At 54.0% G+C, this 24,783-nt stretch overlaps 9 protein-coding genes across 9 annotated transcripts; 4 read left to right on the plus strand and 5 right to left on the minus strand.

Annotated features, from left to right (window-relative positions):
* Nucleotides 1-1,630: 1,630 nt before the first annotated feature.
* On the plus strand, nucleotides 1,631-5,212 carry PFLUO_LOCUS8632 (uncharacterized protein; the record flags this gene model as incomplete). The annotated part of the gene is made up of 1 exon (XM_073786379.1): nucleotides 1,631-5,212. One exon carries the CDS (start codon nucleotides 1,631-1,633, stop codon nucleotides 5,210-5,212), a length of 3,582 nt encoding a protein of 1,193 aa, XP_073642640.1.
* A 774-nt stretch (nucleotides 5,213-5,986) lies between these two features.
* PFLUO_LOCUS8633 (60S ribosomal protein L31B) lies at nucleotides 5,987-6,857 on the minus strand (the record flags this gene model as incomplete). Its single annotated transcript, XM_073786380.1, has 3 exons — nucleotides 5,987-6,193; nucleotides 6,256-6,330; nucleotides 6,771-6,857. The coding sequence occupies 3 exons, from the start codon at nucleotides 6,855-6,857 to the stop codon at nucleotides 5,987-5,989; spliced, it is 369 nt and encodes a 122-aa protein (XP_073642641.1).
* A 382-nt stretch (nucleotides 6,858-7,239) lies between these two features.
* Nucleotides 7,240-8,185, minus strand: PFLUO_LOCUS8634 (Omega-amidase nit3; the record flags this gene model as incomplete). Its single annotated transcript, XM_073786381.1, has 2 exons — nucleotides 7,240-8,063; nucleotides 8,131-8,185. 2 exons carry the CDS (start codon nucleotides 8,183-8,185, stop codon nucleotides 7,240-7,242), a joined length of 879 nt encoding a protein of 292 aa, XP_073642642.1.
* Nucleotides 8,186-8,312: 127 nt separating this feature from the next.
* On the plus strand, nucleotides 8,313-9,411 carry PFLUO_LOCUS8635 (uncharacterized protein; the record flags this gene model as incomplete). The annotated part of the gene is made up of 3 exons (XM_073786382.1): nucleotides 8,313-8,388; nucleotides 8,453-8,731; nucleotides 8,780-9,411. 3 exons carry the CDS (start codon nucleotides 8,313-8,315, stop codon nucleotides 9,409-9,411), a joined length of 987 nt encoding a protein of 328 aa, XP_073642643.1.
* A 327-nt stretch (nucleotides 9,412-9,738) lies between these two features.
* PFLUO_LOCUS8636 (uncharacterized protein) lies at nucleotides 9,739-10,665 on the plus strand (the record flags this gene model as incomplete). The annotated part of the gene is made up of 1 exon (XM_073786383.1): nucleotides 9,739-10,665. One exon carries the CDS (start codon nucleotides 9,739-9,741, stop codon nucleotides 10,663-10,665), a length of 927 nt encoding a protein of 308 aa, XP_073642644.1.
* A 349-nt stretch (nucleotides 10,666-11,014) lies between these two features.
* PFLUO_LOCUS8637 (uncharacterized protein) lies at nucleotides 11,015-12,134 on the plus strand (the record flags this gene model as incomplete). The annotated part of the gene is made up of 3 exons (XM_073786384.1): nucleotides 11,015-11,148; nucleotides 11,215-11,326; nucleotides 11,385-12,134. 3 exons carry the CDS (start codon nucleotides 11,015-11,017, stop codon nucleotides 12,132-12,134), a joined length of 996 nt encoding a protein of 331 aa, XP_073642645.1.
* Nucleotides 12,135-12,484: 350 nt separating this feature from the next.
* On the minus strand, nucleotides 12,485-14,058 carry PFLUO_LOCUS8638 (uncharacterized protein; the record flags this gene model as incomplete). The annotated part of the gene is made up of 2 exons (XM_073786385.1): nucleotides 12,485-13,519; nucleotides 13,576-14,058. 2 exons carry the CDS (start codon nucleotides 14,056-14,058, stop codon nucleotides 12,485-12,487), a joined length of 1,518 nt encoding a protein of 505 aa, XP_073642646.1.
* Nucleotides 14,059-15,361: 1,303 nt separating this feature from the next.
* On the minus strand, nucleotides 15,362-17,007 carry PFLUO_LOCUS8639 (uncharacterized protein; the record flags this gene model as incomplete). Its single annotated transcript, XM_073786386.1, has 3 exons — nucleotides 15,362-16,429; nucleotides 16,487-16,551; nucleotides 16,605-17,007. 3 exons carry the CDS (start codon nucleotides 17,005-17,007, stop codon nucleotides 15,362-15,364), a joined length of 1,536 nt encoding a protein of 511 aa, XP_073642647.1.
* A 1,297-nt stretch (nucleotides 17,008-18,304) lies between these two features.
* PFLUO_LOCUS8640 (autophagy- protein 2) lies at nucleotides 18,305-24,670 on the minus strand (the record flags this gene model as incomplete). The annotated part of the gene is made up of 2 exons (XM_073786387.1): nucleotides 18,305-24,436; nucleotides 24,509-24,670. The coding sequence occupies 2 exons, from the start codon at nucleotides 24,668-24,670 to the stop codon at nucleotides 18,305-18,307; spliced, it is 6,294 nt and encodes a 2,097-aa protein (XP_073642648.1).
* Nucleotides 24,671-24,783: the final 113 nt, after the last annotated feature.

Consider the following 24,783-nt stretch of genomic DNA (forward strand, 5'->3'; position numbering starts at 1 on the left):
GACTTAGGGCTCGAGTGGATGGCCCCGACAGAAATATATATCTTCCCTCCTACCACTCAATCCCGCATTTGACACAGCAAGAAGAGCCGGCACTAGCAATGCTAGTCTTCCCAGGGGCAGTAAAGAATTAACCGCGCATTATTATTATAATTCAAAGAAAACTCCGTTCTTCATTCGGAATGCCCAACTAGTTAGATGTCCGGAGACATGCTTCAACCCGCTTACGATGTAGCATCCAGACCACCGTGATCCCGAGAGCTGCGGTCCTCAAACCACTAGCCGGATTCCAGGCCCGACTAGAATTGCCACGAGTGCATACGGTATACAGGCTAAGCCGCAGCTAGAGAACGTGTTCTGTGCTCATCCCATCTCGTCTCTGCTGACGAAAAGGGCGGAGTTTTCTTCCGCCGATGGACCGAGCTAGCGACGTCATCCACAAGTGCTTCAAGGCCAGCAAAACGGTTGCTAGACCTCACACTGCCAGAGAATGCCAGAATGAGCTCGAGAGGGCCAACTCCGTCAATCATAGTGTATCGCATCAGTCAGCGTAGAGCCCAATGCCAAGCCCCCATTCACGTGACCGTATTCCCCGTGATTCTTGCCTCACGAAAAGAAAAAAAACACATCGAGGGAGAACCCCATTCCACGTCAACCCCAGGGCAGAGAGTCATCGAATCCAGGACCTGCAGAACGAAAGAGTCTTTCACTTCGTCTGCTCTGCTTCCGGACTCGACGCCCGTCCCCCCGTCGTGAGCTCCCTCAACCCCCGGAGTCAGCTCGTGCTTCGCGCCGGGTCGCGAACGTGTCTCCGCTCCGCCATCATCCCAGCGCATCACGGCGACATCCCTCAGAGACAGATTGGCTTCTGATCTCTCCACAAGCGACGTGATATATATCGCTACATAGTCATCCACTCGGCGACTTCGCGCGCGACCTCGGGGAGCCCCATCCACCCCCAGCAGCACCTCGGAGCATCATCACCCTGCGGGAACATCGTCAGCGAACCCATTTCGAGCATCGAGGGAACTCGACACCAACGCCGGCTTTCGATATATATTTAAACTCACGAAATCCCGGTGCATGATCCCGGCGGGACTACTTCGGACTCGCTGTCGATAATTGAGAGGAGCATCCAAGCTGCTCGCCGTCCATCGACCTTGAACTTGTCAGGCCTTGGCCGGAAGAACCCCGAGAAACAGACGGTAGATGTCCAAACGAACAGCGCAAGGCCCTCAGGGGAGTAAAGAAGACGAAAATCAGTTTCACATGTCGGGCACTCCAGATGAGAAGCCCCAACGGGCCACGGCGGCCCAGATGGCCAACCGCAAGTAAGTAATGGGTTCCTTTTTTTTCTTTCTGTCTCTTTCTGTCTTTGCATGATCTCTACTATGAGGTGGGAGTCGTTGTTTGTTGGGACATTGAGGAATATAGAGATGGCTGGTTACCCTCACCCTAACCTTCCTATTTGGGCGTGTCTTGTTGACGTGCCTGCCCCTCCACTTCCTTCCTTCTCTCACAACAACAACAAACCCACTTCACTTCTCTCGCTTCACTTCTCTCCCGTTTTTCACTGCTTCTCGGTTTTCAACCCACCTTTCTTCTTTCCTCTTCTCCTGTCTCCCTACCCTTCATGTCCAAATACCTTCGTCGAGCTCTCATTTCCCCTATCAAGAAGGAGATAAAGCGACAGCGCTCCCTCTCTCCCACCAAGAACGAGCCCAACTCTTCCCCCACCCCCAGAGAACCTGATCCCTGCCCCATCGAAATGAACAAGAAACGCAAGCTGTCGGAGGCTGACATTTTCGGGGCTTCCCCCGCGTATTCCAGAATCAAAGATGTCCGCGGCAGAAAGCGTGCGATGACTCCATCCACTGCACCTGGCAGCCAGTCTTTCAACGCCTTTTCTCCTGCTCCTGCACCGTCTTTTGGTGATAATCCGTTCTCCTCTACACCATCTCTGCAGCCGACTGGCTTTGCCTTTGGCCAGAGCCAGAGCTTCCCCGGCGCCAACGCCAACACGTCTCTCGGTCAGCCCCAGCAAGATGGCTCGGCACCATTCTCGTTTGGAGGCGCTGCTCAAGGCGGGTTCGGCTTCAACGCTCCTTCCTTCGGTCAACAGTCCAACTCCTTTGGTGTGAACAACCCTTATGTCAACGGAGGCACGTCCGGCGGCCAGCCAGCCGAGCCAGCCCAGACTACTGGGATGTTCAGCTTTGGCGGGAATAGCGCCTTCAACACTCCACCTGTCACTGGACCCACGGCTCAGCCCTCTGGCATGTTTGGAGCGCCGCAGACCACGAGCGCTCCGGCTACTCTTAACATGTTTGGCAAACCACCTACCACAGCCACTGCTGTTGATTCCATGCAAACCTCACCCGATGCCAAGCCCAAAGCTAGTGCTCCAGCTTCTGCGCCCGATTTCCAGAATCGAAACCTCTTTGGTGGTGCGAGTACTCCCAGCTTGACCCCTTCCGCTCCATCGGCTTCTGCTGCCAATCCATTCACGAGCCTCAACGCTTCTTCCACGACCGCAAAGCCTGCCGAGACACAGCCACCCAAGAACCTCTTCGGACCCGCCCCTGCGGCGCCCAAGGTCTCGGAGCCGTCTCAGCCTGCGGCCGCCAATGCCTTCGCACCCAAGCCAGCTACTGAACAAGCTCCATCCCAGCCTGCGCAGGCCAACCCGTTTGGCTCTTCTGTTTTCGGTTCTGCTACCACGACCGCAAAGACTTCTGAGTCCCAGCAGCCCGCTCAACCTGCTCCTACCAACATTTTTGCTCCGAAGCCAGCCGCTGAGCAGGCTCCTGCTAAGCCCACAGAGAGCAAGCCTTTTGGAAACTTATTCACTGGCGCTCCCGCCGCATCCAAGGCCCCAGAGCCCTCCACGCAGCCTGCCTCTAGCAACATGTTCGCTAACGCTCACACATCCAAGGCCTCCGAAGCCTCCACTCAACCGGCTCCTGCCAACATTTTTGCTCCGAAGCCAGCCGCTGAGCAAGCTCCTGCTAAGCCCGCAGAGAGCAAGCCTTTTGGAAACCTGTTCGCTGGCGCTCCCGCCGCATCCAAGGCCCCAGAGCCCTCCACGCAGCCTGCACCTAGCAACATGTTCGCACCCAAGCCAGCTACTGGACAGACCTCTGCCTTCGCCAACCTCATGGGAGGAGCCACCTCGGCACCTCAGGCCACGAAGCCGTCGGCTCAACATGCCCCGACAAACTTGTTTGCGCCGAAGCCCGCTACCGCACAGGCAGCACCTCAGAACCAGCAGCCATTTGGCAATCTATTTGGTGGTAAACCTGCGGCTCCTGCAGTCCCTGCAGCCAAAGAAACATTGGCGCCTGCCGTTCCAGCTGCTCCACCCACTCAACCTTTTCAGCAGTCAAAGCCTCAGTTGCCTTCCAGCACGAGCGAAGAACAGGCTGAAGATGCCGAGTTGCTCTTGCAACTGCGGACCCTGAACGAGTCGTTCAAACAGGGAGTCAGCAAACGCAGTGCCACGGATGATTTTGATTCACTCATCTTGTACTACTTGCAAGTCCGTGAGACTTTGGGTGTCCCTGTCTTCCCCAACATTTCCGGAGCGGAAGCTACCGCGACAAAAGGCCCTGTTGCTAGTGCTCAGGATGATTCCTCTACTGCCAACGTTTTCGCAAACTCCTTCTCCGCCCCGAAGCCAGACTCGAGCAAACAACCCGCTCTTGCGCCTGCACAGTCGGCGAGTACTCCGAGCCCTGCCGCTCCTGCAGCAGCTCCTCCGAAATTTGGAAACAACATGTTTGCCAAGGCTGCATCGAGTGCAAGTACCTCCACATCTACTGCCAATGCCGCTCCATCGCAACCTTCAGCGGCTGCACCAGCGCTTGCAATGCCGAAATTCGGAAATGGTGCTTCTGGCACGGATTTCATGGCGCAGTTCAAGAAACAAGCAGAGAAGACCGCGGCCGAAGAAAAGGCCAAGCGCAAGGCTGAAGATTTTGATTCCGACGAAGACGATGAAGAGGAGTGGGAACGCCAAGACGCCGAGAGACAGCGCGAGAAGCGCGCCAAGATTGAAGCGGCATCCAAGAAGAAGACGAAGTTTGTTCCCGGCAAGGGGTTCATGTTTGTCGACGACGTCGACGAACCGGCGGCTTCAACCGAGGCTGCCAATCCGTCTAGTGCTCCGAGTCCCGCCGTCACGCCATTGTTTGGCAAGACTGATGAGGCAAGCAAGATTGGTAGCTCCAATGAAGCTAGCGTGATCAGCAACGCCAGCTCCCGCGCAGCGAGCCCGGCTACTTCGATTTTCGCATCTGCAAACCAGCCGGTTCCCAACTCGCAAAACATTTTTGGCCGCCTTTCTGCAACCCCACAGACTTCTGACAAGGATGACGGTGACTCTTCCTCCGGTGATGACATCCAAGAAGCCATACGCAAGACCCCCAAGCGGCGGCCCTCTGCCGAAGACAGAGAAGCGGAAGATGATCGCCCATCCAAGCGGACCATGAAGTCCTCCGATGCTGCCACCAGCAAGTCCAGCCTGGACGCCCCTCTTCCAGCCCCTAGCGCTGCCGCAGGTCGCAGTCTTTTTGATCGAGTTCAGACTCCCGGTCGTTCTGCGACGAGCTCGCCTAACCCATTTGGCGGGTTGATGGGCGGGAATGCCACCACCAACAATGCCACCAGCTCCCTGTTTACCGGTGTCAACACTTCGGGTACTAGCACGCCCATTTTTGGCGCTCCCAAGGGCGCTCCCCAGACCGCTGATCAAACCTGGAAGCCAAACACTCCGATCAAGTTCGCAGCTGAATCAGTTCCCTCGACCGAGAATGCCACGTCCGCGGACGTCACCGGCGACGAGGAGGAGGGTGAGCCCGGTGCTATCTTCAATCTCACGAATGCCAAGGCTGGCGAGGAAGAAGAAGATGCAGTTTACGAATGCCGCGCTCGTGCTTTCAAGCGAGACGGTAGCTGGAAATCCCAGGGCACCGGAATCTGCCGTCTACTCGTTCACCGAGAGACCCATGCTGCTCGTGTTGTGATCCGTGCCGACCCGGGCGGCAACATTATCCTCAACACCCACCTGAAGCGTGACTACGCCTATTCCAAGGCCGGCAGCAGCGTGCAGTTGATGGTGCCGCACCACAACAAGCAGCCCGAGCACTGGGCCATACGGGCGAAGGCCGAAAACGTCAATGAGCTCTTCTCCAAGATCGAAGAGATCAAAAACTAATCACATTCACAATCACCATCATATCACCATGAAGCTTCGACTACAACGATCTCGCATACAATCTGTCCGTCCTTTTCGTTTTGTCAAAACACCAAAATTTTCTCATCTGTGAGGCGTCACTGGTGCCCCCCAAGGGGCGTCTCACATACATTTATTGTCGGAAGTTCTTGTTTGGAGTCAGGGGAGCATGTATTTGTACGAGCATACCGGCATTGCGTTTGCTTGCTTTTTTCTTTTCCTGTACTTCGAGGGGTCCTCGAGACCAGCGGACCCGAACTTCGGTTCTGGGTCTGCTTGGGCTCGATGGGCCCCTCGAAGATGTTTTTCTTTTGTCGTTGCTTTCTGTCATTCCCATATTCTGTCTGCATTTACTTGGCTGGGCCCGGGCTCGTTGCCCTGGGCCCAGCCGAGCGAATGCACCGTTGTACTTTAGCCAGGGAATGGCAGTTCCGTTCAACGGATTCTAGTGGCCCTTGTAAACGTAAGAATTGGCAGCTGCGAAGTACATGGGCTGCGAGATGCAGCCAACAAGGCCACGCAGGTCTCTGGCACATCTGAATAGCTGCAGTCCTAAGTGCTACCAGAAAGCAGCCGTAGTTCTGGAACTACAATCATCCAAGCACCCTACGATGAATAATCCCCAAGAAAGAGAGAAGAATAGTGAGAAAAAAAGAGGTATTTTTATTTTGAAAGAAGTCCCCGACCAGACAGAAAACCCCAACGTAATCATAGATGCGATGCTTCAAGACAGGACAGCACATGACAGGAAGAGATTTACGCATCGTCAACGGTGGCAGTGTGCAGACCCTTGGGGTTCTTGACGTTCACAGCCTGGACGTGCGAGTACAGACGCTCCACGGCGCCCTCCTCGTCGTTACGCTTGCGGGAAATGCGCACGCGCAGACGGAAGGGAACGCCCTTGATGCCGGCCTCCCAAACCTTCTTGTTCAGCTGGGGGTCGAGGCGGACGTCCTTGGTGCCCTACACAATCACGAAAAAATATTATCAGCAAAAGAATGTAGGAAGAGAGTGGCGTGTCTTACCATGGCCTGCTCGGCAAAGGCGCGGATCTCCTTGATGGCGCGGGGAGCGCGCTTCTTGAAGCTGACGCCGTGGCACTATATTCCCGCGAAGAAGGCGTAATTAGTCTTCCGTCCGAACGCCATTGAGTGGTGATTGTTCTGCTCGTGATGGTTGTGTGTCGTGGCCGTAGAGGTGGACTTCATCAAACTAATTTCTTCTTTTGGGGTTTCCGGGTTTGTGTGGGTGTGAGGTTACGCAGGTTCAGCAACCAGTCGACAATTCGGCGAGAGAAAATGCAAAAAGACAAAACGAGTCGAGTCTCCGTGCGGGAAAATCCCGACAGGATACATCAACCGGTCTTGCAAGCAAGTTCTGATCTAGGGCAAGGTTCTTCATGGCGGATATCATGAATAACCTTCCCACACACAAACTCCGGAATCTCCAGAAGTTGTTCTCTGTCCATTGGTTCCTCCAGATCACGACGAGTCCATCGACGGTGCAGACATTAGGGAAACAGGAAAGGGGATCAACGTACCCGCTTGTGCAGGTTGATGGTGTACTCGCGCGACACCACGTCGGCGATGGCCGAGCGGGTCTTCTTGCCGGACTTGACGTTGGACATCTCTGCTGGGGATTAGCAGGACGTAAGTAGACGAGAGACAGATATGAAGTGACTGACTGGAATGGGGGGTGTCGACGGTGGGCGAGAGGTGGTCGGGGGTCGAAGCGGATGTGCGATTTTTCGAAATTGAGAGTGTGGCTCGCTTAGTGTGGAGACGGGATCTGATTGGTGGGATGCACGTGACTGCACGTGACTGCACTCGGTGCCTGAGGCAGAAAATTATCACTTTGGGCCCAGGTCAATTAATTAACTAACGAACTACAGTCATATCCTGGCATAAGAGAGATTGACCGGAGCAAACCCCTTGGGATACAGTGACGTTTGCTAAACCCCAAAGCTGGGTTCATTGAACCATTCTATGTACAAGAGGCTCGTCATCACTCTAATTCTCCCCACTCACATCCGGATACAGATCAAACCGGCGCTGGGTATAGATCGGGATGCTCGACCGAATATTCTTGATCGTCTCGTTATCCAAATCCGCATACACAATGGTCTCCTTCTCATCCGCCATGCCGAGGATATGGGCACCGGGATCGGCGACCAAACTGTGCCCATAGGCATGGTAATCCGCGTCCATATCCCGCGCGGGACTGCACATTCCCACATATGTCTGATTATCGACTGCGCGGGCCCGACCGAGTAATTCCCAGTGCAGCGGACCTGTGGTGGTATTGAAAGCACCCGGGTAGAGGAGCAAAAAAGCACCCTTGCGCGCCGCGATCATGGCCGCCTCCGGGAAGCGGATGTCGTAGCAGATGGCCAGCCCGACCTTGCCATATTCCGGAAGGTCGAGGATGGTGAGCTGGTTGCCCGGGGAGAGCACATCGCTTTCCCTGAAGGCGATCTTGCCGGGGATATCAATGTCGAACAAGTGCGTCTTGCGGTGGGTGCCGATCAAGGCGCCCGACGGCGAGAAGACCAGCGAGGTATTGTAGTATTTCTTGGTGGTGGGCTCCAATTCTGGGATACTGCCGCCGACCAGGTATGCGTTGGCCTCGGCGGCGATCGCGGAGAGGGCGTGGAAAGAGGGGGACTGCTCTTTCGTGGGCGGGGAGGGGAGTAGAGTCTCGGCGTATTTGGGGAAGTGTGCGGTGCCGTAGGGGGAGTTGAAGCACTCGGGCAGGACAATCAGGCCTGCGCCTGCTTTGGCGGCCTCGAGAACCTTGCTGCGGGCATGGGTGAGGTTGGCGGTCTTATCGACGCCTGTAGATTGCGTTCGTTAGTTGGTTGGGACGAGATGTGAGGGCATATGTAGGGGTTCAAGACGTACCCGATGCCAACTGCACCAGGGCCAGTTTTAGGGGTTTCTTCAGGAAGGCAGCCATGGTGGTGACGTGGTGGAAGAAAAGAGAAGATGACAAGGTTAACTCCGCAACTCCGCATTGACCCGCCACTATATAAGCACCTCGCCGCTCTCATTGACTATTATTCTCCAAGATCCAAAACAATACAATGGTCGCTCTTGACACCGTGCGCAAACATAATTCAACCCTGAAGGACTTGGGGCCTAACCTGGTGGCCGTCTTCGGTATGATCCTACTGCTGTAAACATCTTATCCATCCCTTCACGACATACTAATTCCGAATTCTAGTCGGCGGCACCAGTGGCATCGGTGAAACCACCGCCCGGGCCTTTGTGAAACATACTCTCTCTCCGCGCGTCTATCTCATCGGACGCAATGAGAGCCAAGCATCCAAGATCATCGAGGAACTGCGCCAGCTGAACAATGACAGCCAAGCCAGCTTCGTCAAGTGCGACGTCTCGCGCCTGCACGACGTGGACGAAGCCTGCAAGACCATCCAGTCCAAGGAGGATAAGGTCAACCTGTTGTTCATGAGCCCGGGCATTATGACGACCAAAGGCCGCGACGGTATGTCTGTTTTCATGGAGCAAAATTCCCTCGCTAAACCATCCCTAGAAACCGACGAAGGCGTGGACAAGAAGCTGAGTCTTCACTACTATGCGCGCATGCGATTCCTGGTCAATCTGTTGCCGCAGTTGACCAACGCGGGCACCTCGAATCAACTCTCTCGCACAATCTCCGTGCTCAGTGCCGGCCACGAGGCAAAACTCCTGCTGGATGACCTGCCGCTGAAGAACCACTACTCACTTGGCAACTGCGCCAACCACGCCATCACTATGAACTCCCTGGCCATGGAAGAGCTGGCGGCATCGCACCCAGCCACCTCCTTCATCCATGCATACCCCGGTGGAGTGAACACGGGCCTGATGGACAATTTACTGGGCCGATTCGGCTCGAATGTTCTTTTCTTCCTGGCGAAGCCGTGGGTAGTTCCCCTGGACCAGAGCGGCGAGAGACACCTCTATGCGGCTACCAGCTCGACCTATTCCTCGCGAGATCGCAAGGCTGATGGGGCTGTGACTGGGGCTGACGGGACTAAGGGGTCGGGAGCGTATCTGCTCTCTTGGGATGGCTCCGTGACTGGGAATCAGAAGATCTTGAATGGATATCGCCGTGATGGGACCCGGAAGACAGTGTGGGAGCATACGCTCGGGGTATTTGAGAGTGTCTGTGGAAGGAAGGAGTAATTCATCATAGCATCGATCAGGAACCATCGTCATCATCATCCTTCTGGCCGTAGTTCGGGCTGTATAGATCAGGATATACTTTGCCGATCACGTGATTCGCCTCTCCCATTCGCTGGGACCCAAAGTTTGGTTTTTTCGCAAGAGGCGAATTCCCCGTCTATAATAACAACAGTCGAAACGAAAAAAAAGATAGGAATCGACAGACCGGAGTTGGCCCCCTCGATCTCCATGCAGAATCCTGCACAGGCACCCGTCTAGCATCCTCCTTCCTGCCTCATTTGCCCCCAGCCGCCCGGCGGAGATCAGCCCCCCCCGATCACCACCACCATGTTCGAGGACTTCTCCTTCTCGTCGCCATCGTCGCACCCGCCACGACTCACAGTGGACGCCGACGACCGGATTTTGCTAGACTGCGATAGCACGCTGGTCTCGCCGCTCTCCTCGCGATGTCCATCGCCGCAGTCCCATCGGTTTCGAGGGTCAGGGTCTCGCCCTCGCAACTCCTACTTCCGTTCTCCGCCTGCTCCGACCTCTGTGCCATTTCCGTACGAAGCAAAGAGATTGTCTATCTCGACCTTGACCCAGAAACTGCACGAACATAGCCTGCACCCTGCACAACACTCCCATGACTCTTCCCCTGTCTCTGCAACACTGCCGGGGTCAAGATTCGCAGGGTACATCCTGACGCCGCCAGATACGGACCACGATGAAGAAGGGCTCGGGATGAGTGACCACCTGTCGTCGCCTCTATCGTCCAGCGCGAGTCCCACCTCCATGCCCGTGGACTCTCGGGATCAAGGCAGGAGAACAGCAGACCGATCACCAAATGGTGGTGGCGGCGGACTACTCGATCAACTGAACGTGCGCATGCAGCGACAGCGCATCGCCCAGCTACAATGCAGTCCCGCCGAAATGGACGCCATTCGCCGAACAGTGCTAGCCGACGAAGACGACGAAAGCTGCCTCGGTGGGGACGAAGATTGCCATCCCAGCTCCCTGCCCCCACGGTCCCCGCCACGGCGACGAACGACCACTCCAGCGCGCAGCCGATTCGGCCCAGACTCTTCTGTCTCTGCATCGGGACCGGGGACGGCGACGTCCCATGCCCGGCGGAAGAGCAGTTCTGCTGGGGTCTTGCTGCCTCATGCGAACCGGGTTGAGAAAAGCCAGGGTGCGGGTCCGTCTAAGCGCAGCGAGCATGGTTTGAGACGGAAGAGTCTGGTGAGTGCTGCGCTGGCGAATCTGAAGGAGTGAGCGAGGGATGATCGGGAATTTCATTTTGAATCTTCATTGTATATATCTTCAGATTGATACCCGACTTGATTATAACCTTTGAAATATAGAATGTATATTTAGTCACCTACGCTGATCTCTGGATTGAAATAGACTAGTCAAAAGGCTCCGAAAAGAGTAACGGAGAGAGGGCATCGAAGGCAAGCAGTTCCGAAACTTCCAATCACAAACGATCGGGGGCCCCACTGCCTCTGTTTCGCCCCACAAGTATACGACGTTTCATTTGATGCGTGAGAGAGATATAAGGTACTTTCTCCCTCGTCAGGAAGCAAATCTAGGTGAGAAACACGACTCGGTTGATAGCCTCAAAATGGACGTGGCAATTATTGGCTCGGGTATCATCGGCCTGTTATCAGCTCTCACTCTGACCGAAGCTGGGTACACTGTGACTATTATCGCACGCGACTTACCGGGAGATGAGACCCAGGACTGGGCGAGCCCTTGGTATGTTGTCTCTCCCAGCCACGAGTTGCAGGACCATCATTCGGAAGCTGACTGGTGACTTGACAGGGCGGGAGCGGCATTAATGCCGCAGCCAGATGCGAAAGAGCATTCCCTCCAGGTGGACAGCTTCAAGTATTACTGGGCTCTTGCACAGCGGGATCCTACCAGTGGGATCCAGGTAAGAAGAACTCTAATTATCTCTCATTCATCTCACTCACTACGGAAATATTCATCAGGTGGTCAAAGCAAGTGAGTTTTACGATGACCGAACGGATGATTCGAGTATTTGGTACAAGTATGTTGTGCCAAACTATCGCCGAATCCCTACCGGCGACCTTCCCGGAGGGGCAACAATAGGGTTCACTTTCCAAACCATGACACTCAACCCCACGGTATTCCTTCCCTGGATCAAGAAAGAGTTGGAGGCGCGCGGGGTACGGTTTGTTCGCAAAGAACTTCAATCCATCGAAGAAGCCGAGAAGATTACGGGATGCGGCATCGTTGTCCATGCATCTGGACTCGGTGCTTTTCATCTCGCCGGCGACAACGACGTGGTCGCTATTCGCGGACAAACAATGTTCGTGGAAACCGACTTCGATGAGCTCCTGATGCTGCAAGGATCGCAATACTCGTACGTTATCCCCCGACTGTATTCAGGAGGTGCGATCATCGGGGGAGTGAGCCAGGAAGGGAATTTAGATCGCAACGTGGACGAGGAGTTGCGACCTGATATCCTTGCAAGAACGAAGAAACTTTCCCCGGGAAGATTTGATTCGGTGGATTTGAAGAACGACAGTACCAAAAACATCGTCGCTTTTCGACCCGGCAGAAAAGGGGGTTATCGCCTTGAAGCAGAAGGGAACGTGGTACACGCATATGGATTCGGCGGACTTGGATACGTATACAGCTATGGGGCGGCCTTGAAGGTTCGGGACTTGGTGAAGTCGTTGACACAGGGCAAAACTTCATATAGAAGTCAGCTCTGAAAGACTGAAAGACGCACTGGAGGGACTAAAAAAATCACATGGAGATGTGTGATTGTTGAATGTCAAGATTCCAATACTGTCTAGCCTCAAATATCGATATGCGCAAAGTCCTTGGCTGATCTTGGCCTACCAAAATACAGAACTCGCGCATCTTGGTGGCATACAAGGGACCAAAACGTATATCATAGACAGACTTATCAATTCATTGCTTTCAATCACTCAAGAAGTAAATGTTCGGCTCCTCCTACTCGTACAGTACTCTTTATTTCTGAAACTTAACTACAGGCTTTATCAAACAATCCCTACTAGCCAACAAGAAGAGGGAACATATTGACATCGAGGGTTTGAAGTCAACAAAAGATGGGCCAGGTTTTCTGTTCCTTTAAAATATCCATCCAGGTCGGGAAAGGCTCACGACGATTGGCCATCGAATGCTCGTCCTGTTTTTTCCATAAAGCAGCCATGAGATCTTCCGCAATCTTGACAGGGGCAAGACCGCAGCTTTCCTGCGATCGTTTCACCAGCCCCAAGATAGCACACCGTCTTTCATTTGTCATTGCTTCGCAACCGGCTAGAAAAATAGGCCATAGTGTCCCAGGACCAGTATGCTCTACGTCTGGTAGCGTCGCATGCAGGGACGTTAAAGCAGTGATAATGCCGTCAACATGACCTTGCAAGATTCCTGGATGGACTCTTCGAACCCGTCTGTAGAAGAGAATCACCAGCGCAGAGTTGAAAGCGCGCAGAACATGAGAATAAGGCGCCGACGGCGCTTCTGAGGGATCGAGATCATTGTTCCGAATACCGTAAGAGTGGATCACATTTTCGAGGCGATTACTCCGCTTCTGCAGAAAATTCCAGATCTTGGAGTCTATCGGTATTTCGGTGCCCTGTGCGGCTTTCATTTTTTCCAAAACGTTGGCCAGCCGGATCGTCTGGGAGACCAGGCTTAGCCAAGTCTCCGGGAGGCCATACGCTTGTTTCGAAAGCGTGTTGGCGGATTTTCTCGAGTCATGGAGGTGAATATCGGGGATATCCCTGGTCTGGTCCTTTGGCTCGTCAATGTTGAGGTCGTCATCCGAATGCTCTAGGTCCAGAAAATCATCTAGACGGATATTCTGCCCCGCCGCCGAGGAACGACCGTCAATTCTCCTGGGTGGTCCACAGGTCCGAATTTGGTGACTCAGAGAATCGATGAACAAGTTCGAGGGGCTGAAGTCGTGGAGGATATAGGTGCTTTCACCCACGATGCGCAACCACGAGTAGACATTTATGAGCAGGCGAGCTTTGTGCGATGTCCTGCTTTTGACTAGCCCGCGGAGCCGTAGAAGTCGTTCCGCATCGATCATATAGCATCGCACGGCTTGGTGTTGACCAAGGAAGATCTTCACAGATTAATTTTCGTCGTCTCAGATGAAACAAGAGCGTGGGAATTGCTTACCGCCGATTCTATCATAGCACATATTGCCATCAGCTGGTCCTTATACTTGGCTTTGGTTGGACCTTCCGTCTCCTCGCTCAATGAGATGCGCATGTGATGCTGGGCCTCAAGATAGGCCTGATTGGCAACTTGTTGCCAGTGAGTTATCGAGATTGAATCACCATACCCAGCGGACGGCGTAATAGACAGGTACATAGCAGAGCATGAAATAAGACTGAAGAGATTAGCCTGTCGGGCTCGACTAACATCTTGCGACTCCATGACTGTTAAATCAGCAAGCGTTATTATAGCAGCGGGCAGATTCAAGAGTTTCCATGGCCCTTTCTTGCCAAGAGGAACGATAGTAAGTTGAGAGATAACGTGCTTCTGAAAAACTTTGAGCAGAAAGGAAGCATCATTGAGGATATCAAGTGAGGCTACCGGACTGTCCAGAGTAGTCTGTGGGATGCTTATGCAATGTGCCTGTCGCTCCTCATGGACCATGTTATGCGTTAGATCTAGATTCATCGCTAAAGATGCATTATACATCTCGCTTTCGGAAACAAGCCATCGGGAAGAAGCGGGGAAGCTCGGATAGTTCATCGAGTCGAAAGAGAAATTGGACGTAATTCCGTACAAGTTATCGTTGAGACCAAAGATGTCCGACCACTGTAATGAGTCATCTGGAAGTCCCAGAAACTCTTCGGATGCAAAGGGCTGCTGAGTTAAAGGTAGTCTATTGGAGGCGTCGGGACGGGATTGCTCGGTTGTCCTGTCGGTGGCATTGCTGGCGAATGATGAGCTCCGTGGTTCATCAGAAGGAGACGTAAAATCCAGGACAGCAAACGGCCCAATCTTGACATCTCCCTGTAGAGGACATGATGATGTTGATACTGCTTCAATTTCTTCCAAAGAAGCATCAATGGATCCCGATAAAAGCCCCCTGTTCAGGGCAATACTCATCGAAATCCTTGCTTGTTCTGATCGTGCGAGTCAATACGTGTCCACATAAAACACTACCAGGAGCTAGAAGGAGTTACCGCTGTATAAATGGCGTCTCAGGCCGTTTCTCTTCGTATGACTGCGCTTCTCATTTTGGGTTTCCTGCGAAGGAAGATGCCGGCTGTCCGGCATCCACCGCACCTCATCAGGAAATCCGTCGCATGTGAACCCCATCGAGCGACATGTTTCACATGAAGGCCGTCTCTGATCGCACTTGACATGTCGACGTCGGCATGTCGTGCAAGCTCCTAGCCCATGCGTTCGACGAGATTTGGCTCGGCGAGTCATAGCCGGAGTGGACTAATTGGTATTTCAGGTTATCCCGCATCAAAACCGGGGGGAATTCCGCCATTCACTAGATAACAGAATCTAATATCCTAGAGAGATCACGACCACGCAGTGTCGAGGCCAAAGGTGAAAGACGATCGGGCACCTGATCGGAACCACCTGCCCGTCGTGGTGGGGGCAGTTGACACCTCGGCGGTCAGGCCACAAAATCCAGAGGGTAACGGAATCCACTATGAACGCCGCGCTCGAAAACATAGTAAGAGAACCGATTCAGTGATCATGTATCTTATGAATGTATCGATATAAAAAACGAGTTTCTTGACTCATATAGAAGTGACAATAAAGTAGTATACAAGAAGAAAATAAAAAGTGTATAGAGCCAGCCCATATCCCAAGTCCGTCATTCCATCCGTTAGGCATATCCAAGAGCCATATCATATCATATCACATAAGAGAAGAAGAAGAAGAAGAAGAAGAAGAAAAAGAAGAAGGGAAGAAAAACAAAAAAAGATCTATTTTAGTGACCCCCACGCCAGCTAAAAAACTTTCGAAATCCCACCCGCTGCGAAAACGAAGATTTCTGCTCACTGCCTCTGCGGCTTCCCAGATGTCCAGACGAGGGAACGCGAGACCGGCGCTGCAGGTCGTCCAGCGCGCGCGCCGGGCCAGAGGCGCGGAGACCCATGTTCTCTGCTGTGGCAGCAGCTAGCACCTCGCGGATATGCGGGTCCAGGAAGACGGGATCGTAAGGATCGTAGAGGCTCGCATAGCTGGATGACGGGAAAGGGTGGTATGTGTCCGAGTGAGCAGGTGTCGGGGGGACAGAGGAGGAAGGAGAAATAGCGGGAGAGATTGCTGGCTGGGACAGGTCAAAGAAGATACCGCGGTCTCGCTCGTTGACCTGGGCCCATTCGCCGTTGGCGTAGACGGGGGATCCGGGTTCGCCAATGTCGCTGCCTTCGGAGTAGAGGGCTGGCTGGGAGGGAGAAGGACATGACTCTCCTCTTTCGTCGTAACGTTCGGGGATGGCAGTCATATGGGTATTGTTGTTGTTGTGTGGTGCGTCGCCGAGGTCGTGATTGATTTGGTCGTGTTCGTAGTAGTGTGCGTGGTTCTCATCAACAGGCGGCGATGTCAAATCGGCCTGTTGCAAGTCGGTGGAATATTCAGACAGGGAACGAATCCGGTCATTGCCTGTTAGCGGCGACTTGGGCATGGGGTAGAGCCCCGGTAGAGAAGAATATAGAGACGGCGAGGAGTAATGCGAGGGCAGCGAAGCATCTGTGAACTGGGAGAGGGAGATGCGCTCCAGACCCTGTTCGAGGGAGAACGTGGTGGACGAGATCCGAGAGTCTCGTCTGTTGTCCGAGAACATCGAGCAGCCATCAACATCTTCAATGAATGAGACGATGCGAGCTACATCCAGCGACTTGCGCGGATTCAAGATCTCAAACGACGCCCCGCCGTGCGAGACGGTTGCGGCTGCTTGCGCGGTGTGTGCCAGCATTTTGGGATCTTCCTGAGCCAGAGGAGATTGACGAGCTGGAGCTTCGGCGATTCTCTGTTGTTTCTCGCGGAAGGTGTTCTGAGGAGAGAAAAAGTCAACACTGTCTTTTGGGGCATGTTGTTTCAGATCACTCACCACCCGCTTGCGGTTATTCGGCCTGGGACGCCTAGAGTTGTCTGAGACAAGAGTCACCCGCGGAGCTAGTCCCGAGTCAGTAGGAGCCAGTTACCATGTCTAAGAGGGCAAAACATACCCGGGATACTATCAAAGACCTCCGAGTCCTGCTCACTGCGCTGAGAGACCACACTGTGAGAATACGAGGGCGACAGTGGAGGAGGACTGGACGTCGCAGACGACACAGACACCGGATAGGAAGAAAGAGAGGAGAGCGCGGGGGTGGACTTGTTGAAATTCAAGTTCAGGGCCCGGGGCTTGCGCTTGAGCGTTCTCCCTGCACCGCGATCGACGGGATCGCCGACGCGCTCATGCGATTGCGACAGCGACTTGCGGTAGTCGTGAAGGGACAGTGCTCCCGTGAAACCCTTGATGGAGTGAGGGGCCGGCCTGTCGTGAAGGTCGTCCGTACTAGACGAGCTGTCCAGCAGCTCGCTGGCATAGCGCCAAAGACGCATCGAGTCGTCCAAGTCATCTGCCATTTTTTCTTATTTGCTTTTTTGCCTCTTTTGGGTGAGTTTCTTCCAATATGGCCATCAACAGGCGGTATGGGCCATCTCGTGGGGATAAAATGATGCGTCACAAGAGATAACTCCAAACCACGCTGCAAGGGACGCAGTAGTCAAGTCGACCCATCGCAAGACCGCCAGGGCGCATAGATTTTATGTAGGAACAAGGAACAGACCGGGACAGTCGGGACCGGTACCTGAGCAAGTCTGGAAGGTCTGGAACCAGGAACGATGGGTCTTCTTAAGGCGAACCAGTGGTTCAGCCTTAAAGAATGGCCATTATGCGCCGGGCGGGACCAGTGGAAGACGTCACCGTGCCATATCCGGATGATCACAGAAAAGATCTTCTTTTCGACGAGGCTGGTTTCTTCCGTGTCGCAGTCTAGTGAGGTAGAGAGGGAGTCTGTGGGATGTAAGGAGGGATTGACCCCGGCACTAGTTGAGTAGATGACCGGCGTAGTTAACTTGCCCCTGCAGCCAATCACTCCACCGAGCAACCCTGCCCGGCCAGCCCACTGGGTCATCCCCCCCAATCGGGGTGCAGATCGAGGCCGATCGATGCATCACTTGCGGCTGAGCCAGGGGGATCGATTGGCTGCCAGGCGGCGGTGGCAAGAATCCCTCATCTGCCAACTCTCCACTTTTGGGACAAAAGAAAAAACTGGATGGGTCTCGGAGTAGTTTCTGGCGATGAATAAGACGATTGCGCGGTCCAGCCCGACTCGGTCGGGGTGTATGAATCATGATATTACTGTTGGGTATACAACCATATTGTTGGGTGTACAACCATCATGCCTCAGAATCATGGTGTACACACCTGCAGCGCCGATCGCGTGGCTGCGGTCCGTGGCTGCAGGCGTGGCTTTGCAGCCCTATGCGCGAGGGCACATGGACACCTGGTGGATGCCTCAGCCCCCGGGATTCCGGTGGCGAGATTTCTCGATTGGGATACCCGCGTTCTTCTAGAAGGACGGTGGAAGGGACAGCGGGCATGGACTGGCCATTTCAATTTACGCTTAAGCGCGCTAGGAGTATTCACAGGCTAAAAACAGAAACAGAATGAACCCCCGAGGCATTATTCGTGGGGTGCACATGCGACAGATCCAAAGCAAGTAGTCAGGTCGTTTCAGTCGTGGTACGTTTCATGCGTCGTAATCGTGAGTGTCAAGCAATGGCCCGAAAACAGAAACAGAAAAAAAAAAGGGGGTATCTACTTCAATCAACAGTGCCTAGATTCGGTCAATGTCGTTTATATTTCTGGAACAACCAGTCAGTCAGTCAATCCTTGACATAATGTAGGCGGAACACCACTCACATCTTCCATTTTCCGCCGGTTGCTCGGGTCCAACGTATTCCCCGCGCCGAGCAGGGTCTGGCCCACGGCCTTGGAGACCCCAATGGCCGGACGCAGGATGACCGTGGGCGCATGCTTCCACACGGCTTTGGCGGCCGCCCGGGCGCTGCCACTTTCCACAACCTCCCCCGGCACGGCGACGATGGCATCGCGCGCCAGAAGCAGGTCTCGCTCGAGACCCGTGAAGGCGCCGCGGAGACCCTGGACCACCCCGATGGGCTGGTCGGCATACAAGGAAATCTTCTTGGCTTCGTCTTCGTCGACTTGGTCTTCCTCCGATGCCACCACGGCATTTGGAGAGGTCAGGAGATCCTCCGCGCCCTGGAGGACGGTCTGCGTGCCGATGGCCAGTTTGGCGCCCAGCTTGACGAGCTCGTTGGACGTGGTCTTGGCGAAGGCGAGGGCGCCTTTCTGGATGCTCCGGACGATCCTGCCGTCCTTTTGGTATTCGCGCATAGGCACGACAACCAGGTCTCGCACGCCCCCACCCACATTCACCAATGACCGGATGGGCGCGAGGCCGGCAAGAACGCCGGGGAGTTGGTTGCGCTTGATATCCGGCATCCAAATGTCGTTCAGCGTGTGGCCCAGCCGGTCGAAACCCGAGACCCCGTAGATGATCACATGGCGAAGCACCATGTCAGCACCATCCAGCACGAAGAAGTTCATGAATTCTGTAGTTCGACCGGACCGGAGTCCTGCGTAATCCACCCGCTTGGGCTTGAAGTCTAATTTCACCTGGACGGCGTTCACCTCAACCCGTTGCAGGAATGGGACGTCCCCGGGGACGCTGGTGAACTCGGCAGATTCGTCGCGGAACTCGAAGAACCGGCTCATGAAGTCCAGGGCATCTTGGTCGACATGTAGTCGCACCGGAAGAATGGTTGCCTTGAGAACAATCTCTGAAGCCGCAAGCTCAGGTACAGGTTTGACAGTCAAAATCTCCAGATGCGCCATACTCGTTCCGCTTTCCTTCTCGCCAGCCTCATGCATGTATGTGGCGAACTTCTTCCACGTGGACGTGGGCACATGGTCGTAGATCTCCAGGTCATGGACGCGCACATCCAATGAGCTCTGAGTCTCGTCGGAACCCGGCGGGAAAACAACCAGGTCGGCACACACCCCGCGCAGTTCGAAGGTCATCTTGTGGTGTTTGCTGCGATGCAGACGCAATTTCTTCCTATGCGTAGACGATGATCGACCTCCCTGGCGGCTTGCGGTGGCTGTCACCGTTGTTGAAGTAGCGTAGCTCCCTGTCTCGCTTGCGAGGTCATCAATGTCGCGGTTAATCTCACGGTGTAGCTCGCGCGGGTCTTTGTTGGCTGGGATGCCAATGTAGATCGAGTTGAACAGGAAATCACCGATGACGGACTCTTCTTCGTCCTCCACGCTGGGTGACATCCGCGTTGTTCGCGCTCGTCGCTCTGTGGCCTTGGTCTCAACTTCTTTGACTGCTTTGGAGATGGTGTCTCGGGTCTGTTGCCAGTCGTAGCCGTCGAAGAGGTTCCAGATGACATGCACATCGCGAACCCGTACTCGGAGAGGGCTGCGTTGAAGCTTGGAGTCGTTTGACAGACCGTAAGTGTTGTGCGTGGAGTCCCACCGGTGGGCGGTTCCGCCAACTGCAGATTGCCTTGCGAAATGATCATCCTGGAAGTCCAGTTCGCCGATACTGGACGAGATCTGATATTGAGAATGGAAACTGTCAAGCAGGTCGTTGGATTCAGATGTCCCCATAGCAGGGGCAGGGCCGCCACTACTTGAGTCTCGTTGTACAGGATAGAAATCACTGACATACTCCAATTCATCTTCGAGAATATCTGGCTGGAGCGGTTCGTCAGGCTCGGAAGGAAAGCTGGGGTCTGTGGCGAATGCATCCCCTGAAAACGAAGCGAGCATGTCTCGAAGGGGAGTGACCTCCGTCCGATATTTGATGGTGGGGTTTGGTGGGGTTGGAGGCTGAAGACCATTTATAATGCTGATAAGAGTCTGCGTTGAATCCGCACAGGTCTCGAGAATTAAAAGATCATCTCGTAGCTCCACATCTAATGACTGCGACCCGTCCTCGGAAAGACGCATCAGTTTCACAACAGCCGTCGCGGATGAAATCGATGAGACGGGAACGTAGCCTTGGTCGATGTATGCCTGGACCTGATTGCTTTGGATGACGGCTGAATCACGACGATGTAGATTATCGGCCGTGCCGACATTTCTCACGTCGTCAATGATCATAAGCGACGCTTTTCGGATGTCCAATTTGGCCTCGGATGATTCTTGTCCATGCATCGAGCCTCCGAATTTGGCATTCGTCAACACAGCAAGGGCCTTCGCGGGGCAGTTGCGAGGATTGAGGCCCAGAACACAGTCTTTGAAGATGACAGCCAGTTTTGCAGGCTTCGCAGAAGAGGTTGGTGTATTCACCGTCACTTCTGCGTCTTGAGAAGGCCGCAACTCGGCAATATTGGCAATAGAATCCACCATGCCACTGGCCAAGTCACCACTCGTCGTGTTACCACCCAGTCCAAAGAAAGCCATGACAGATGGTATAGTATACTCAAAACGCAGGTGATGCAACTTGATTTTAAAGGTGGGATCCATTTCATCAGGAATGAAACGGGCCATCAGAATCGGTGGATGCGGGTGAATCTGGGGTTGGTCCTTGCTCGGCAACAACGTCTCGCCTAGTAGCTGCTCATCTTCATTGCGGAAGACAGCCATCGTTCCGATCTGAAGGGCAACCAACGAAGGCATGGTTATATAGGCAGCCTCGGGGTTGGCAAAGCGAACATTAATATCTCCAACTTCGCCTCCCACGTGAATCTGGCCCTCGAAGTCTCTCACCAGTGCCAGAATGAGAATACCCGGACGATCATCCTCAGGCAAGTACTTTGTGACGGTCGATAACCGGCTCAATTCAACACCAAGAGATGAGAGAGGGAGCAAGTCCGCAGTGTTTGAAACAATGGTTTTCGCCCCGGCCACTGTGATCCTCAGAACGGAGCCCTGCCGTCGCTGTCGAAGCAGTGTATCCAGCATGATATCGTCGTCGTCATCGTACTTGTCTTTGGACGGGATTATCAGTGTCAGAAGACGATCGAGGTCGACTTCCTTCGGCGCAAACAGGAATTCAACCCTGATATTGTTCAGAGTGACCTTGGCAGGAGCACCATGGAGATCATCATCAAGTCGAAGCGGCCCACTCAATTTCGCTTTGTCAATTTGCAAACCAATGCCCTCAAATCGGCTGACAACCTTGACCGCAGTCGTAGTCAGGTTAAGATAGTGTGCTTCACCTATCACATCTAGCACGATGCCGCCCGCCCGAGCATTTATCTTCCAAGGTGCGGAAGCACTTTTGACCGTGTCTGCTGGAGAGGGTGTCTCAAAGTGGACACCACGATGCCGTTTCGTTGGGTTCGCTGGGCTGCCCTTGACAGTTGACACAGATGAGATAGAGCTCCCCAGTTCCAAAATCGTGCTCAGTCCACCCATCCAACCCAGGACTTCCTCTAGGCGCTGTATATTGAGATTGAAATGAAGAGGCAGCGTGGAGATGTTGATCTTGGATGAATCCGCAGATCGGGTTACCGAAAGAGAGATGTCTCCTTGTGAAGGAGTCTGCATATCCCGGGTGGACTCGCGCATTTTCAATGTCTCGTTGAAAGAGATGAGATTGTCTGAAGCAAATCCGAATGTAAATTTCGACACATCAAGAGAGAACTTTGTCGTCAACCCAGTGGACAGTCGAGCTTTCAGACCAGACATGGTTAGCTGAAGAATGATGTCTTCAATGGAGTTTCCAGAGAGTGGCAAAGGTACACCGCCACGCTCGGGAGAGATTCCTGGAACATGTTCGATGAACTTGACTGTAAATTGGTGGACGACAAGATTGAGAGATGCTGCATGTCCGGTTTTATCTGATGAAAGTGGCTGCTCTTTTGGCTTCTGATCTTCAGCCCCCCCCAGAAGCTGGGATATTCGTTGTCCAATCTTTGTCAAAAGCCATCCAGTCGCAATGTCAAAGTGAACTGTTCCTGAGAACACTTCTAATGCCAGCTCATGCAGATGAGAGCTTGTTTGTTTCTCAAAGTGCTCTGAGAGCCGAGGTTCGGCTTCATGGGATCCGCGAGAGTCAATAGAGCCGCTTCGAAACCGGGTTGATGCATCAGTTCTGGAAGCGAGAAGACTGTCTTCGACGGTAGAAGCACGGAGGGCAGCCGCGAGACCTTTCGGATCACTATCTGCCTTCTCCCGAGACAGCGACGGCGACGAATCTCCCGAGACTTCTTCACCTGGAGGAGACGGCAGCCATACCAATACCTTGTCAATATTGAAGATTGGTTTTCGTATTTCACTGGATTTGCCAAAGGAGGGTGACGATCCACTCGAAGCTCTATCGGGAGAAGCAGATTGAGACTGGGCCGGAAGATCATCTGAACTCTGGTGCTCGTAGAAGTACGAGCTCGATGAAGCTGTGAGTTTAGGGGTTGAAGCGGTGCCTTCGTTTTGGTCGTGGTGGGCGGGCTCAGTTTCTTCGCCTTGATCATTGTGGGGCGCTTTCCGAGCATCTTGAGAGGTATCTTCCACGTTGCCATCATTGAAAGAGTTCCATCCTCCAGGGGTCTTCGCCATAAAGCTTCCACCGGGACCTCCGCTAATAGCGCTCATATACAGACTCTGGGCTTCATCGTGTGAGAAAAATTTGGACTCGGATAGATCTGCATTTGGCGTTTCTGGTGCGGACCCTGCACTGCCAGGCTCAGAGGGTACCGAAGAGCGAGATTCGTGTTGCGGTATGCTTGGGTGAAAATCATCGTTCACGAGGCGAGAAGACTGTCCAAAGGCGGCAGGTCCAGTTCCAGCCTGACCACTGCTCTGCGTGTCGCTCATTCGAGGTCCGTAGATACTATCACCCATAGTTTCACGGTCGTCAACATCTTGGCGGGTATGTGATGGGAGACCAAGAGAATATCTCCCACTCCCGCGCAACTGCTCAACGTCAAGATCATCAAACTGGTTATCAATCACCGAATCCAGATATCCAGGATTATCCCGAAATGGATCATCGTCACCAAAGATTTGCGAATCCTCGGGATATCTATCTCGTCCAGACTCCGAGTCCGCGTCCGAAAATCGGCCGTCATTCGAGAATGTAGACGTCTCAACGCCAGGTTGTGTCGCGCTGCCAATGCCAAAATTTCGAGGAGGTTCAAGAATCGTTGACTGCGTCATAGCGAGAGCGGCCTCCGGAGCGGATGAATCAGAAAACGGGGGCGAGGGAGCCCTGCTCGATGGCTGGCTGCCTTTCGAGCGCATGGTGGTAGTCGGAGAAGCGGGAGTCGCAAAGCGTGAATAGTTTGAAAACACCGTCGAATCAGATATCAAGCCGACATTGATATCCACCAGAGAAACTAGTCGCTTGCTTTCCCGCAGAGGAAGCGCCTCGTCCGGACCTGCAGTGAATGCGGACACCCCATGCACATCGACCTCCTTGACACTCACAAATCCCGCCACAAGATCTGGCTTCTCCTCCGTCTGTCGTTTTGAAGGCCCATCGGACTTCATCTCCATATCCAGACGCACGGCGACATCTTTGATTTTCAGCTGCAAGCGATCCGCAACACCCTTGAGGAACGCCGCCACAAAGCTGGGGAGCGAGAGCGTCTCGCTGCCAAGTCCGAGCTCCTCATCCTCATCGTTGCTGAGAGACGATGATGCGTTCTGTAATACCTGCGACTGCGACGAGATGGCGGCTTGGAGCTCCTCCTTCTCCTCCTTTGGCTCGGCCTCCAGGAACAACTCAGCCAGTCCAGACGGGGTGGGAAGAACCTGCTCCGTGCCTGTCTCATGGGTTTCAAGTCCTTGTGGGTTCCTCTGATCTCCGTGGGACGGCTCTTCAGGTACCAAGCGCGCATGTACATCGATCCCGCTGGCCTCGCAAATGATCCCGCTGGAGTATATATCGGCCGGGATCGTGATCCGCAGGAACTGCACGCGAGCAGCAAGCAGCTCGCATGATGATGGGAGGTGGAGGAGGGTCGCTAGTTTCTGTTTGGAGTCAGCTATGTGTAGACCGTGGAGATGATAATCACCATCACCCCGCCACGCCCGCACACTCACATCCAGCTTCAGGCCGATATCGCGCAGCTCGACGGTGCTCCGCTGGCCCCAGCGGATACCCAGATTGCCCGGGTCGAGGGCGTCGGTGTCTACCAGACCCAGGCGCGACAGGGCATACTTCAGCAGCCGCTTCTGGAAGAAGGATGGCAAGAAGTAGGCCATGTTGAGAGAGGGTGGGGAGCCAAGGGAGGCTCGATCATGCAGGAGTCATCAAGGTCATCATCGAGCGGATAACGAGGGAATACAGAGAAAATGACAGTGAGTCGGTTGAGGAA

Source organism: Penicillium psychrofluorescens (genome assembly GCF_964197705.1).
Source record: "Penicillium psychrofluorescens genome assembly, chromosome: 6".
In the NCBI taxonomy this organism is placed as follows: domain Eukaryota; kingdom Fungi; phylum Ascomycota; class Eurotiomycetes; order Eurotiales; family Aspergillaceae; genus Penicillium; species Penicillium psychrofluorescens.